The 17031-nt window shown below is 39.9% G+C and overlaps 1 protein-coding gene across 6 annotated transcripts in view; it reads left to right on the top strand.

Moving 5' to 3' along the window:
• The window catches only part of chchd3a (coiled-coil-helix-coiled-coil-helix domain containing 3a), a 63047-nt gene that overhangs the window by 20344 nt on the left and 25672 nt on the right, over positions 1–17031 (top strand). For 5 of the 6 annotated variants that reach the window (XM_077710055.1, XM_077710054.1, XM_077710052.1 and 2 more), the window contains 3 exons: positions 184–364; positions 12879–12893; positions 13915–13998. In XM_077710055.1, the coding sequence (XP_077566181.1) occupies positions 184–364; positions 12879–12893; positions 13915–13998 (280 nt within the window). The remainder of the gene's footprint in view (positions 1–183; positions 365–12878; positions 12894–13914; positions 13999–17031) is intronic. The other variant, XM_077710051.1, reaches the window with a different exon arrangement.

Below are 17031 nucleotides of genomic sequence, written 5' to 3'. Positions count from 1 at the left end.
TCTCCAAGTTCTCTGCGATTGGCTGGTCTCTGATACAGGGTGACCCCCCACCCGCCTTGTGCCCATAGTTGTGCTTCAGCTTCCCCCACAACCTTTGTGAGGAGAACTGATACTTAAAATGAATAAATTCTGAGATACTCCGCAAGTAGAGAAACTTAAACTGACATGGTTAATGGTCCACAGGCTGGAGGCTGAAAAGTCCCGTGCATCGGCTCAATCTCAGGCCGATGCCAAGCGTCACGTGGAGGACGAAGTAACCCGCATTCTGTCAGTCGAACGCGCCTCGGCTGAGGAGAGCATCCACCAGGCCGTCATCCGGGAACGCATCGCCAGTGAAGACGAGAAGCTTCGCATTCAGCGCTATGTGAGTACCATGACTTTGGAAAAGTTTTTTTTTCGTTTTTTTTTTATACTACCCCCGAACGTACCGCCTCTCCTGACCACCGAGGCGGATTTTGTGTGCGGAAATCGACAGGTCATGGCTAGCTCGCTGACAAATGTCAGGTCTGTTGGCGTTTGAGCATCACTCCAGGCGAGAGTTCATTGATCTCCACCTCGCTCACACATATTTTACATTAACTGTAGGAGCAAAACACAAACTGGAGACTTAAGCTCGCACTACGTAAATATCTCCCCAGTAGAAGTAGATTTTTCCAATCCGATCTTTCTGCTTAACAGTTTTATGACTTAATGGAAGGTTCTCCCATTTTCCTGATGACAAAGCATTATTTCCCATGCCACTCAGAAATGACGTATAAATCTGGTTTCTCTTGACGGTGGTTCAATATTTAATCAGGTGTTTTTATTGCACACATGACTGTATTTCCACATGTTTTTTTAATTGAATGTGAATTCAGCCGAAGCCTGTTCTCCACAGTTATTGCCGCAGAAAACAATTGCCAGTGGCCGTAGTTGCTGTGGACTGTTATCGATTACTCCCCACCAAACTCATTAGTATACAGGTCACGACGATCCTTGCATTCTCTCTTATACTTCACGCACAACACAAGAGCCATAATGGGAAGAGTTATGCCTCCTCACGCTTACCTACAATAGCCAGCATCCTGACCCAATTATAATAGTCGGGATTTTGGAGCGTTGCCACGCAGGAAGGAGTTTAAATGTTGTGTCAGATTTCAATTCAGCTCATTGATTCACAGGATCTTATTGTTGTAAACACAATTGTGGAGAACATTCCGTTCAGAGGAACCAAAACCGTGACCGGACGTTTGGTCGCCGGCCAAATGGTGGCAGATAGTTTACTGTTGAAACCAGCTCTCAAAATTAAATTCATGAGAGAGAGAGTTTAATATCTAAGAGAGAAGTTTAATATCTAAGGGAGAAGTTTAATATATAAGAGAGAAGTTTAATATCTAAGAGAGAAATTTAATATCAAAGAGAGAAGTTTAATATCTAAGAGAGAAGTTAAATATCTAAGTACTGTTGAAACCAGCTCTCAAAATTATATTCATGAGAGTTTAATATCTAAATATCTACTGTTTTCAACAGTACTTAGATATTAAGCAGTACTTAGATATCAAGCAGTACTTAGATATTAAACAGTACTTAGATGTTAAACAGTACTCAGATATTAAACAGTACTTAGATATGAAGCAGTACTTAGATATTAAACACTACTTAGATATTAATCTCTTTCTCATGAATATTGTTTTGAGAGCTGGTTTCAACTGTAAACTTTTTGTCACCATTTGACCGACGACCGAAAGACCGGCGACGAAAGGGGACCAAAACACCGGGGACCAAAAGACCGGCGACCAAACGTGCGAGCACCCTGAAGCCGGACCCAATTATAATAGTCGGCATTTTGGAGCATTGCCATGCGGGCTGGAGTTCAAATGGTAAATCAGATTTTAATTCAGCTCATTGATTCAGCATCTTATTGTCCTTATTTTGCTCCAGACCTGTTATGCAGCTAAAAAAAATACAATTGCGGAGTACATTCCGTTCAGAGGACCCGAAACTAGCTTTAATCCAGTGTACTTTAGCATAACTAGGGCTCGGTGGAAACTCACGTCCTTTCTGTCGCCTTCCTCGTGACAAGTCGACTCCTTCCTTCTAGTCAGTCCAGCTCCTGGTAATTGAAACTTCACCGAAGCGTGGGCATGGTGGTCCGCTTGTCACTCACTCGTCGGCTTCCCGCGGTTCTGTCGTTTGCCGACTTCCGTGTCAGAGTTCACACGTGTTCTGCCAGTCATGTGCAGGTGTTAATTGTCAGGTACACAAATTGTACAGAGGTGAAAACAAACATTGCCTTGAAATGATGCTAAATGCTTTAGGCTGTATATTAGGGTGCATGTACGCTGTTCACAGTCCACCAACACTCCATCATGCCCTACCTTTTTGTTTGTTAAATTTTGAACCAATCAGGCTCTTGACGAGTCACACTGGTCCAGTGGCCAATCCATCACTGGTCATACTCGAGCCCTAACCTTAAGGCGGAATTTTCAATCAAACTGAAAGTCATCAATCTTTCCACACTCTGAACACTGACTCTGTTTACCTGTCCTGATCTGAAATGTTGTCTCCTGGTGCTTGAAATTGTCAAAAGTCGTACGCTGAATTTAGGAGGAAGAATAAATGATGCAGTCGTTTAAAACAGACACACTTTTGGGTGCTCGGACGTTTGGTCGCCGGTCAAATGGTGACAGAGGGTTTACTGTTGAAACCAACTCTCAAAATTATATTCATGAGAGTTTAATATGTAAGAGAGAGTTTAATATCTAAGAGAGAGTTTAATATCTAAGAGAGAGTTTAATATCTAAGAGAGAGTTTAATATCTAAGAGAGAGTTTAATATCTAAGAGAGAGTTTAATATCTAAAAGAGTTTTATATCTAAGAGAGAGTTTAATATCTAAGAGAAAGTTTAATATCTAATTACTGTTTAATATCTAAGTACATTTGACCCGCGACCAAAAGACCGGTGACCAAAGGGGACCAAAAGACCGGCGACCAAAAGACCGGTGACCAAAGGGGACCAAAAGACCGGCGACCAAAAGACCGGCGACTAAAAGACCGGCGACCAAAAGACCGGCGACCAAAAGACTGGCGACCAAAAGACTGGCGACCAAAAGACTGGCGACCAAAAGACTGGCGACCAAAAGACTGGCGACCAAAAGACTGGCGACCAAAAGACTGGCGACCAAAAGACTGGCTACCAAAAGACCGCTGACCAAACGCCCGGCGACCAAACGTCCGGCGACCAAACGTCCGGCGACTAAACGTCCGGCGACCAGTCGTCCGGCGACCAAACGTCCGGTCGACCAAACATCCGGTCACGCACTTCCTAAATGCGTTCTAGCTCGGCTCAAGAACTATAAAAAGAAATGTACTGGGGTTCAATAATTGAATGGTCTGATAAATCACTACTAAGCAACTCTTTACTGAATTATTGATGTACAGTACATTGCTAAATGGCCAAATATTTCTTCTTCTTCTTTTTCACCAACTGAGTCACAAGTCAAACTCGTTAAAACTTTCCCCGCCTCCCCCACCTTAGATTTGCTTGCTCCACTTTATCCTTGGCCCGGCGTACACAATCTTGCTTTTGCAAACATAAATTGTAGTCAGATGCACTTTCTCGCCACCTCCCTCCCTCTTTTTGCGTCTCCATGTTCCTTGCTGTCGTGTTTGAGGTACAGGCAACTGGACTGGGCTGATAACGTGCTGACAATTTAATTTCCTCGGTATTAAAGGAGACTTGCTGGGTTTTGAATTGGTACCCCTTGGTGGTATTAAAAAAAAAAATCCTTCCGATTCTTTTTTTCTCTCCATATAACAGATGATGGGAACATTACAGGGGTTAAAAAAGAAGAAAAAAACTCCAAGTGTGTAATCTTTTGTATGTCCTTTTTTTTAACCCTCATTTCGCCCACGCTACATCCGGAGTGTCACCGGACGTTTGGTCGCCAGTCTATCTAAGTACTGTTTAATATCTAAGTACTGTTGAAACAAGCTCACAAAATTATATTCATGAGAGAAAGTTTAATATCTAAATATCTACTGTTTTCAACAGTACTTCGATATTAAACAGTACTTAGATATTAAACTCTTTCTCTCTCTTAGATATTAAACTTTCTCTCTTGGATATTAAACTCTCTCTCTCTCTCTTAGATATCAAACCCTCTCATGAATATAATTTTGAGAGCTGGTATCAACAGTAAACTCGCTGTTACCATTTGACCGGTGACCTAAAGTGACCAACAGACCGGCGACCAAAAGACAGGCGACCAAATGTCCGGTCGTGTTACGTTCACTTCCCACAAACTGTTCCAGCTTTCCTGTCGGGCAAAAGGGAGGAGGCAGTCAACAATTTGTATATGAAAGAACCAGTATGTTCCAATGAAAAAAATTCAAGCACAAATCCACCTCCAAAGTTGGACTGTTCCCATTTCTAACTTCTTTTCCTAATGAACTTGTTACCGCAATGCTGAAAAATGGCCCTGTCAAACAACGTCTCATCAGCTGTTGTTGCTGACGTGCCCGAACACATTGCTCAGTCAAACCATCAATCAAACAAGGCGCTTGCATTTTACAGCCTGACCGATGCCTACTCGCGGTGCCAATTAGCCGACAGCATGAAGGCCTACTGCCGGAGGAGTGCCAGCAAAGAGCTCGCAAATTAGGGCTTTTACCTCCCATCTGACCCCTTCGCAGTCACGACATGTGGGTACCATACCCTGGCCAGGGGGAAGGCAGTGCTTGGTCTAGGTTGCTGGTCTATTGGTCGCCGGTCTTTTGGTCGCCGGCCTTTTGGTCGCCAGTTAAATGGTGACAGAGTTTACTGTTGAAACAAGCTCTCAAAATTATATTAATGAGAGAGAGAGTTTAATATCTAAGAGAGAGAGTTATATATCTAAGTACTGTTGAAACCAGCTCTCAAAATTATACTCATGAGAGAGTTTTATATCTAAATATCTTTTCAACAGTACTTACAAATTAAACTCTCTCTCTTAGATATTAAACTCTTTCTCATGATAGTATAATATATAAAATATAATCTTAAGAGCTGGTTTCAAGATTAAACTCTGTCACCAAAAGATCGGCGACCAAAAGACCGGCGACCTAAAGACCGGCGACCAAAAGACCGGCGACCAAAAGACCGGCGACCAAACGTCCGCCGACCAAACGTCCGCCGACCAAACGTCCGCCGACCAAACGTCTGTGCCCTGAAAGTATTGGCTCAGGTTGATAGCGCTTGCAGCGCAAGTTTTGATTGAACAGCGGGAAAAAGTGACACGGAGAGAACAAAGACACGGTAAATTGAGGAATAAAAGGATGCTTGTGGAATGCTGGAAAAAGATTGATTCAAAAGGATGTTTTGAAAGCAAGCTAGCAAACAAGGAAAACAACCCATGTAGTGTTTGAAACCAATGTCAAAACAGTGGAGTAATAACAGTGCAGCAATGCCTCCAAAAGAGTTTTTTTCTGGGAGGTAACAAGGTGAATTCAACGGCCGGCAGCTTAGAGGTGACCCCGAATCCATTTATGTGCTCTTGATGGACAGATGCTGGGGCGGACTGTGAGCCCCTGGCCCAGCGTTCGCAGACCTCAAGGACCACCTGCTGCTGGTTTCCATGAATATGGATGAAAAGATTTCCAAAATTTCCACACTACCAAGATCACAAAAGGCAAGAAACATATGGAGACAGGGGAGGATTCTCATGCTCTGAAATATTAGACAGGCGAAGTACGTTGTTCCAGCAACACATCCTGACGCTGTCTGTTGCACGCCGACCATGTCCTGGCCCCCTGTCTTTCCGTCAACATTCTCCTCACCTCCTACCTGACAAAGGTTGTTCTCTTCCCCCCAGCATTCCCTCTGCCCCCCACCTTGGCTTCGCCTTTGTTTATTAAAGGCAACAAGACGTCCCTTCGCTTTCAGGTCACTCACTGTCCTCCCCTGAAGACATGTGGAGGAGGCATTATCTCTCTTTGAATGAAGGCAAAAAACATTTTGGGTTATTGCCACTATCTCTACCTATGGCGTTATTAAAAAAAATAGTGAAAGTGGTTCTGTCAGGAGCTGGAAATAAGCATGACCGGAGATTTGGTCGCCGTTTTTTTGGTCGCCGGTCATATGTTGAAAGAGAGTTTACTGGTGAAACCAGCTCTCAAAATTATATTCATGAGAGACAGTTTAATATCTGCGAGAGAAGTTTAATATCTAAGAGCGAAGTTTAAAATCTAATAGACAAGTTCGATATCTAAGAGAGAAGTTACATTTCTAAGAGTGAAGTTTAATATCTAAGTACTGTTTAATATCTAAGTACTGTTTAATATCTAAGTACTGTTTACTATCTAAGTACCGTTTAATATCTAAATAATGTTTAATATCTAAGTACTGTTGAATATCTAAATACTGTTGAATATCTAAGTACTGTTTAATATCTAAGCACCGTTTAATATCTAAGTACGGTTTAATATCTAAGTACCGTTTAATATCTAAGTACTGTTTAATATCTGAAACCAGCTCTCAAAATTATATTCAAGAGAGAGAGTTTAATATCTAAATATCTACTGTTTTCAACACTACTTAATTATTTAACTCTCTTAGATATAAAACTTTCTCTCTTAGATATTAAATTTTCATGAATATAATTTTGAGAGCTGGTTTCAACAGTAAACTCTCTGTCACCATTTGACCGGCGACAAAACGTCCGAGCACCGATACAAGAGTCAAATTTGGTATGACTCCACTTTTGCCGATGCAAAGCTTCACGATTATTTGACCTTGTTGTGACTTTCCTCCATTAGTCTGTTCTTCTTTCTATAGTATCTTGTTTCTGTAGTGCTCTGTTTCTGTAGTTTTCCCCCCACAACTGGTTTCTCGGCTCAGACCCTCCTCTATATGCACAACCATTTCTTGGTAATAAAGGCTCAACACTTCCTATCTTATTCATCCATGTTGGACGTGACAGATGAGCGGGGACCTCCAGAGGTTGGGCCCCAAGGGTTTGCTCTAGATGCAGATGCGCCAACCTGGAGACAAACAATCAATCCGTTTACGTTGCGGGCATCTGATCGGATAATTAATCAATCTGCAGATGTCGTCTCTCGGCAAGCAGTGCCGTTGTAGCGTCTTCAACAAAGGACACTTGTGCTCAAAGTTTCAGGGAGATAATTTGTATGACAAATAATTTTTCATGGTTCTATCCCATAACTTCCAAATTCATTTGTTTTCATTTCTCCAGATGTTCACCCGGCATTTTGAAAATATCCTTTGAGGAACAAGCCTGAGCATAATCCTATTGTTCCAATTTCCCCCAAATAATGAGCCTATAAGCTTAAAAAAAAGTAAACAAGCAGGCGGTTTCAGGAAGTGTTCATTTGACCCGTGGTCAAAGTCACTGAGTTTAAAACTGCAAGGACACTGAATAAAAAGCAATCACGTAAATTCACTAGACCTTTGCCCTTGTAGTGTGGGTCTCTGGAAAAGGTCACCTCTCTGACCTAAGGGGCCATGGACTCATTAATTACCATGCAAAGAGATCCCAGGGGCCAATCATCCTAAAGTTTGAGTTGATAATAACCTCGTAAACCACAGTACTCCAACCAGCCCTTCATTTTGATGTACTCCATGTTGACTTGGAAACACTTGATAGTAAAATTAAAAACCCATGCTCAATTTTAAAACCTGAGAGCTGAGAGCTGAGAGCTGGTTTCAACAGTACATAGATATTAAACTCTCTCCCATAAATATAATTTTGAGTGCTGGTCGCAACAGTACTTAGATATTAAACAGTACTTAGATATTAAACAGTACTTAGATATTAATCTCTCTCTCATGAATCAACAGTAGATATTTAGATATTAAACTCTCTCTCATGAATATATTTTTGAGAGCTGTTTTCAACAGTAAACTATCTGTCACCATTTGACTGGCGACCAAAAGACCGGGGACTAACAGGGACCAAACGTTCTGCGACCAAACGTCCGGGCGACCAAACGTCCGGCGACCAAACATCCAGGCATTGACCAAACGTCCGGCGACCAAACGTCTAGGCAACCAAAAGACCGGGCGACCAAACGTCCGGGGTGACCAAACGTCCGGGGCGACCAAGCGTCCGGGCGACCAAACGTCCGGGCGACCAAACGTCTGGGCGACCAAACGTCCGAGTACCTCATTGTCTCACTCGCTCTGGATTCCTCCCATATAAATAAAAATACATAAATAGTATTGCTGGCTTAAGGGGAATTACTGCCAGCCACAGCTCCCCCCTCCCCCAAAACCTCCATTGATGGCCTTGTTTAAATATAGAACTACCCCAGCCCCCCCACCACCACCAGCATTTATTCACCATCTCTTTTGGCATTTGCCCTTGCACAATCTGTCATTCTTATTCTATCCACAGTCGCACATGCTAACCCATCACTCTCCCAGCCTTCCATCTTTCCCTCATGCCACCTACACCTCAACCATGCCAATTAACACCAAAGCGCAGTAACATTGCATCGCCCTCTGACCCCGCCAACCCTCCCATCTTCTGCTTGTTGTAGCATTCTGAATGCCCCCACCCCCCGGGCCCATGGCTTTGCTATCCTTGATAGATGAGAGTAGCCCTGACTTCCCCATCCTGCACCATTGGCGTGGACATCATCAGGGAGCATTGATTGTGATGTTACAACTGACAAGGCAGGAGAGGGAGAAAGGGGCGGGGCAAAACACAACAAGGTTATGGATGAGGTGTCATTGGTTAATGTGATGAGATTTGATTTGTGCCCTATCGATCTGGGCACCCTGTAAGATTATTCTCATCGAGTGTAACTTCAAGTCATGTCATTATATTGCAGTGTAGATAGCTTCATCACTGAGGTGTGAAATGAGGACTGTAGGAAGAATTGCCTCAAAGCAGGTTGCGAATGGGTTTGCGTTACGTACTAATAATGGCTCCAGTTAATGCTGTTTCGTGTGACCGGACGTTTGGTCGGCCGGTCTTTTGGTCGCTGGTCAAATGGTGACAGAGTTTACTGTTGAAACCAGCTCTCAAAATTATATTAATGAGAGAGAGTTTAATATCTAAGAGAGAAGGTTTAATATCTAAGAGAGAGGGTTTAATATCTAAGAGAAAAAGTTTAATATCTAAGTACTGTTTATATCTAAGTTCTGTTGAAACCAGCTCTCAAAATTATATTCATGAGAGTTTAATATTCTTTGAGAGAGAGTTTAATATCCATGTACTGTTTAATATCTAAGTACTGTCTAATATCTACATACTGTTTAATATCTTAGTACTGTTTAATATCTAAGTACTGTTTAATATCTAAGTACTGTTTAATATCTAAGTTTATTTAAAACCAGCTCTCAAAATTATATTCATGAGAGAGTATAATATCTAAATATCTACTGTTTTCAACAGTACTTGGATATTAAACAGTACTTGGATATTAAACAGTACTTGGATATTAAACAGTACTTGGATATTAAACAGTACTTGGATATTAAACAGCACTCCAATATTAAACAGTACTCCGATATTAAACAGTACTTAGATATTAAACAATATTTAGATATTAAACAGTATTTAGATATTAAACAGTACTTAGATATTAAACAGTACTTAGATATTAAACAGTACTTAGATATTAAACAGTACTTAGATATTAAACAGTACTTAGATATTAAACAGTACTTAGATATTAAACAGTACTTAGATATTAAACAGCACTTAGATATTAAATAGTACTTAGATAATAAACTCTCTTTATTAGATATTAAACTCTCTCTCATGAGTATAATTTTGAGAGCTGGTTTCAACAGTAAACTCTCTGTAACCATTTCACAGGCGACCAAAAGACTGGCGACCAAACGTCCGAGCTTCCTGTTAAAGCATCCAAGTATTTCGGCAGGCGGGGTTATGCATGACCGTTTGTGGCAGAGAACGCCAGATAGTTATGAAACAAAGCAGCCAGATCTATAAGCGAAGTGGAGTTGTGGCGGATGCCACCATCCATCTGTGTTCATCATTCCAGCCGCCCTACGGCTTCTCTCTCCGACCCCCTCGGTCGGTGCCTCAAACTGCGGCACTCGGCTAATTAAAAAACACGATTGTCCTTAATTATTCAGCGGCTAGCTAATTGATATTCACAGAGGCGTTCACCTCGCCTAAATGATCCGTTTAATCTGACCACCACCATTGCAGTCCCATTGCATTTTGCACCCCGAGCCATTGTGACATTATACCCAATAGGAATCCTAGCGAGAATAGTTGGGGAAGATATAAAAGTTTCCTCTTGGCGGCGATAAGCTTTTACGAGTTGAAATACTTGGGAACTGTTTCACTGTTAACGCCACTCATGTGTAAAACTCACTCTTTTCACCGGTGATTTGCCTCTTTTTCAATAAAGCTTTCACCCAAATTGCGTTTTCAGAGCTGCTTTATCTGGGCTCCAAGTCGCCCAAAAACAAGTGGCTCTTCATTCCCTGATAAATCACTTTTTATTGTCCTCAATCTGTGACTACTTACTCCCTCCAATTCCCTTCCATGCCTTTCCACCCATCTCATCTTCTGCTTTCTCTTATTTTTCCGCTGCCAAACCTGTTTTCCTCAAGCCACAACCGCCCTATCATCACTTGGGACAAAAGGTGTATGGGCTCTGAACCCGTTGCTATTGTTTGGCCTTTAGCGTGATTAGATTATCTTTTAACGTCCAATGAAAGGAGGCGATCGCTCGGAAGTAATCCTGACATAGTGTGCGTGTCGGGTCCGGATTGTCGTCAAGGAGTTTGGCCAACACGCCCGCCGACCGATTTAATGCGCGTGCAGGAAAAACCCCAGGGTGCTCATTTTCTATCACAACCTCTCCTCCTTTAATGGCACCTTAAGTCTCGCCTTCAGCACACATTTATCTCCGCCCTCTGTGGGCACAGCTGCTCTGGCTGCTGTAAGGATCTGTGTTTGTGTGTGTGTGTACGCTTCGGATCAGCGTCTAAGGTTCTGTTTGTGTCCCGCTGTCTGAGTGCATCTTTTGTCTGCAAAGCCCTAACGTCTCCAGGCCCAACATTGAGCTTCAACGGCGCTCACAAACTGCTCTTGTACTGATTGCAGTAGCCGCCACCCCCCAAAGACAGCCATGCTTGTTTTGGTATGACTGAAGAAGTTGGGCACGGCCTAAAGGGAAGCCGCCTGTTTTTTTTCCGGCCTATTTGTCTCGTACGATCAGGGAGTCGACCTGCAAACACATCTCCCGCTGACAGAATAGGTGCTCGGACCGGTCTTTTGGTCGCCGGTCTTTTGGTCGCCGGTCTTTTGGTCCCTTTTGGTCGCCAGTCTTTTGATCGCCGATCGTCAAATTTCGTCAAAGAGTTTCCTGTTGAAACCTGCTCTCAAAATGATATTAATGAGAGAGAGTTTAATATCTAAGAGAGAGTGTTTAATATCTAAGTACTGTTTAATATCTAAGGACTATTTAATATCTAAGTACTGTTTAATATCTAAGTACTGTTTAATATCTAAGTACTGTTCAATATCTAAGTACTGTTCAATATCTAAGTACTGTTCAATATCTAAGTACTGTTTAATATCTAAGTACTGTTCAATATCTAAGTACTGTTCAATATCTAAGTACTGTTCAATATCTAAGTACTGTTCGATATCTAAGTACAGTTCAATATCTAAGTACTGTTCAATATCTAAGTACTGTTTAATATCTATGTACTGTTCAATATCTATGTACTGTTCAATATCTAAGTACTGTTCAATATCTCAGTACTGTTTAATATCTAAGTACTGTTTAATATCTAAGTACTGTTTAATATCTAAGTACTGTTTAATATCTAAGTACTGTTTAATATCCAAGTACATTTGACCGGTGAACAAAAGACCAGCGACCAAATGTCCAGTCACGGTGAGAAACACTGTCCGCTGAAACTATAAGCAGCCTGTCACGTCTCAGCCTGTCTGGTATGCTCGTATTTCAAAATTTGTCTCGTATCTCAAGGCAAATATTTGCTAGGATTTTTACTCACATCTCAAATTCCTAAGGGAACTCGTATGTCAAGGTATTACTGTTCTATAATTCCAGTTAAAGATTTTCAGCCCTTGTTTTTCGTATTTTACAGCCCCTATCTTTTTTAAATGACATTTTAATATTTCTTAATACATTTCTTTTTACTTTACTTTGTACTCTTCACTTTAATGATGAGTAATGAGTATGTTCATTTTTTCTCTGTTTGTTTCATATGTACTGTTAACGGATTTACTTTTTTATATGTATCGTATTTTGTGCTGACCCGGCCCATCTGTCCAAATTTTTTAAGTCAATATGGATCTCGGGCCCAAAAGTTTGCCCAACCCTGGGCTAGTCAGTCAATCAACTTGAATGATCCTGCTAACAATAGGAACACAAAGTCAACTAATGTTTTGAGCCATCACAATCGTCCTACGGTGTCTGCATGGTTTATTTCCTGCCCGATGGCTGTGACATGGTGGGACTCATAACGCATGCACCTCTACGCGCTTGCCAATGGAGTATTTGAACACAGATGCTTATCGCTGCGCGGTGAAATTGGATGGGCTAATGCATTTTTTTTTCATTAGGTGTACTTCCGTCATTATCTCTGTCTCCTTCAAACAAAAGCTCTAGCTTCAAGGCCTCATTTGCATTGCTGTTATCCTCCAGTGCAGTCCTCCGCAGTGTCTAGGTAGATGACATTAATGCGTACACTTGAAGAGGAGTATAGCTTATATATAGCACAATAGGTATAGTTTGGGAGAAAAGGGCTATGTTGAAGATGTGAGAGGCTCGAGTGTCCATTGTAAATCTCACCATAAATCGTGTTGATAAAGTTCATGGTTAAAGGAAGGATTCAACATTTGTATTCTTCTTTTTTCCATTTTTTCTCTCTGCTTCATAATCAGGAGATTGAACTTCAGGTGAGTGTGTTTTTCTTTTCTTTTCACAACACATCCGTGGATTTCTCTTTGCACTTTTGTTTCAAAGACATATGTTGTTTTCCAACTGAGGCCCTCTGTTTCAGTGGCCTCACTGAATGTGCTAAATGAATAGTTTGTGGTATTTAGTTCATAATTTAAACCAGACATGGGCAAACTACGGCCCGCGGGCCACTTCCGGCCTGCTAGGCTTTTTAATCCGGCCCACCGACGTTGTCCAAATAATGTTTTTTTCCCCCAAGATGGCGCTGTCACGCGGAAGCCAGTGTCAGTAGCTGTGTCCACTCTTATTTGTTTTTTTGTGTTTTACAGCCCCTCTATCTTTTTTCTAATAACATTTCAATATTTCTTAATACATAAATTTTTACTTGACTTTGTACTTTATACTTTTTACTTGAATGATGAGTGATGAGTATGTTAATACTTTAGTCCTTTTTTTCTGTTTATGTTTCATATGTACTGTTAACTGATGCACTTTTTTATATGTATCATATCCTGTGCTGACCCGGCCCATCTGTCAAATTTTTAAAGTCAAAAAGTTTGCCCACCCCTGATCTAAACTTTTCATGTCATATTTTTGAGAGTTACAATATTATTACAAATGCACACAATAGGTGTATCCAACATCAATCGGCTGTGTCAAATTATTGCATGTTACTCTTAGTTCCAATTTTTTTTACTATTGTTAAGAACGTCTATTCAGATTCAAATGAGCAACCCCCCCTTTAATTCCAAATATTTACTCTTTTGAGTGTATAAAATTCAATGTTCTTTTTCTCCCTATAATAGCATAGGCCATAAATGATAGAATTCACAATGAATTTATCCAAGCAGAGTGTACTATATCTTGTCAAGGTTTATCTCAATGTACTGTTTTCTGTCAAAAAAAAAATGCAATGTCATGATCCTTCAGTCTCAAGCACACATGCGTTTATTAATCGTAAATCGAGTGAGTATGCTTTTGCAACGCTTGGCTGATCAAATTCTGGTGTCTTGTGTGCAGGCTAAACAGCTGGAGGCTAAAGAGGCCGACCTAAACAAGCAGGATGCCTTCTACAGGGAGCAGGTGGCTCGGCTAGAGGAAAAAGTGAGTTTTTGCCATCAATATTAAACTGGAAAAGACCGCACTGGGAATGGGAGGGATCAACCTTCGTCCAGTCATAGCAAAGGCTCAAAACATTTAATTAAACAGACGCTCCCCTACTTACGAACGAGTTAGGTTCCGAGCGCTTGTTCATAAGTTGAAATTGTTCAAATTGAAGTTGATTCAGTGCTAGATTTTGTATTATAATTTAAGTTTAAGGCCTATATAAGTATATTGGCAGGTTAGAATAATAATGTCTTTAGCTCGAGGACTCATAAACGTTTTACAACCATTGCTAGAATAGATGCTATAATTAAAGAGAGACATCATTTGCAAATGTGAACGATAGATGATTGGACTGTTACCTTCAGTGTTTTGAAAATATAGACGCTCCCCTACTTACCAACGAGTTACGTTCCGAGCGATTGTTCATAAGTTGAATTTGTTCGTAAGTTGATTCAATACTATATATTTTTTTATTATAATTTATGTTTAAGGCCTATATACGTAAATTGAAGTTGTATATAAGTGCATTTGTATGTTTAAGGCTTGTATAAGTAACAGTATTAGTATTTACTGAAAAAAAACATTGAATAAAATGGAGAGAATACATGCAGTATTGTATACATACATTAGAGATTTACTAGAAACTGGCCAAAAGAAGCTATCTAATGACGATTGAACAGTTTTCTTTTTTTCATCATAAATGATGCAGTAGCACTGCATGGCATCATTCAATTGATTTGCAACCTTTGTGCAACGTCCAATATTTGGTTCCTGCTTCTCCATCTGTGTGTTTATAAATGGTACTGACGATGGAACGATTCAAGTTGTATTCCCGTGCAACACTCACCACTTTCCCACGTGCATCAACTTCTTTATTATTGCCACTTTGGTTTCAAACTAGATGGTTTGCCTCTTCCTTGCACCGCCCTCACTTTTCAGCCTTTTGCTTTTCACCAACCATATTGAATAATGGATGCACCAGATAGTTAATGATAGAAATAAAAAAGGTTATTTGCGCACTGGAGATACGTCACGCACTTCCGCACTACAGAGAAAGGTAGATGCTGGGTGAACTGAGCTCTCACAGCGCCAGGCGTCGGTATTAGCGGCAGAAAGAAGCACAACTCAGAAAAAGGCGCACAATACAAAATCGAACTTACCAACATTTTTCGACATAAACTTAATTTGCAGACATGTTCATATGTACCGTTGTTCGTAAGTTGAATGCTCGTAAGTTGAATGCTCGTAAGTTGAATGTTCGTAAGTAGGGGAGCGTCTGTACTGTCCACATTTTATTCACCTAATTTGGACAAACTGTTTATACTGCATTTGCGCCTCTTTTTCCACTTTGACTGGAAATACAGGTCCGACCTTTCAAGCTTTCTTATTTGCTATTCCCTCTCCTCATATCTCCTTCAAGGACAAAGGGTGAAGTGTCATAGTTCCCCTATTGTTTTTCTCCTATCTGCAGAAAATGACACACTAACCCCCCACCCCTCCAACCACATTTGCACCAAAGAAAATCCTGCACCAATGGGTACATAGTACTTCTATCGTGTTGCGCAAATAGCAGCTCCACGCCGGGCCGCTAAAATGATGCAGTACCTACAAGTCAAGGTGGTGGGTCAAGATTGAAAGGAGCACATATTTGTTCTGCTTTCAAATCGCACAATAAAGTGCCGCCTTGATATGATCAAATGTCACCTTCAATGGGAAAAGGTGAAAATTATTGCATGGCCAGATACAGTAACATTTTGAATGAAGATTTAGCATCATTTCGCTTTTTCACAGCGTTATCTCGTAAGTGGCAAAAACGTGAAAAATTAATGTTGGGGGACGAAAAGATGAATGAAAAGTTTTATTTTTTATATTATTAATATCTAAGTACTATTGAAAACACTAGATGTTTACTTAAATATTAAACAGTACTTAGATTTTAAACAGTACTTAGATTTTAAACAGTACTTACATATTAAACAGTACTTAGATATTAAACAATACTTAGATATTAAACAGTATTTAGATAATAAACAGTACTTAGATAATAAACAGTACTTAAATAGTAATCAGTACTTGGATGTTAAACAGTACTTAGATATAAAACAGTACTTAGATATTAAACAGTACTTAGATATAAAACAGTACTTAGATATTAAACAGTACTTAGATATTAAACAGTACTTAGATGTAAAACAGTACTTAGATATTAAACAGTACTTGGATATTAAACAGTACTTAGATATTAAACTTTCTCTCTTAGATTTTAAACTCTCTCTTAGATGTTAAACTTTCTCTCTTAGATGTTAAACTTTCTCTCTTAGATATTAAACTTTCTCTCTTTGATATTAAACTCTCCTTAGATATTAAACAGTGGCCTTTAGAATGAAGATTTAGCATCATTTCGCCATTTCACAGCGTTATCTCGTAAGTGGCAAAAACGTGAAATATCAATGTTATGGGACGAAAAGATAAATGAAAAGTTATTTTTTATATTATTAGTATCTAAGTACTATTGAAAACACTATATATTTACTTAAATATTACTTAGATATTAAACAGTACTTTGATATTAAACAGTACTTAGATTTTAAAACAGTACTTAGATGTTAAAAAGTACTTAGATATTAAACAGTACTTAGATGTTAATCAGTACTTAGATATTAAACAGTACTTAGATGTTAATCAGTACTTAGATATTAAACAGTACTTAGATATTAAACTCTCTCTTAGATATTAAACTTTCTCTCTTAGATATTAAACTCTCTCTTAGATATTAAACTTTCTCTCTTAGATATTAAACTTCCTCTCTTAGATATTAAACTTTCTCTCTTAGATATGAAACTCTCCATCTTAGATATTAAACAGTAGCATTTTGAATGAAGATTTAGCATCATTTCGCCATTTCACAGCGTTATCTCCTAAGTGGCAAAAACGTGAAAAATCAACGTTGGGGGACGGAAAGATAAATGAAAAGTTTTATTATCCCGAAAGAGCCCAAAAAAGCGACTGTCTTGAGACATTGACCTTGAA

This window comes from Stigmatopora nigra, chromosome 23, assembly GCF_051989575.1.
Source record: "Stigmatopora nigra isolate UIUO_SnigA chromosome 23, RoL_Snig_1.1, whole genome shotgun sequence".
Taxonomy (NCBI): domain Eukaryota; kingdom Metazoa; phylum Chordata; class Actinopteri; order Syngnathiformes; family Syngnathidae; genus Stigmatopora; species Stigmatopora nigra.
Note: the sequence above shows the minus strand (reverse complement) of the source record. Positions and strands in the feature narration are given on the sequence as shown.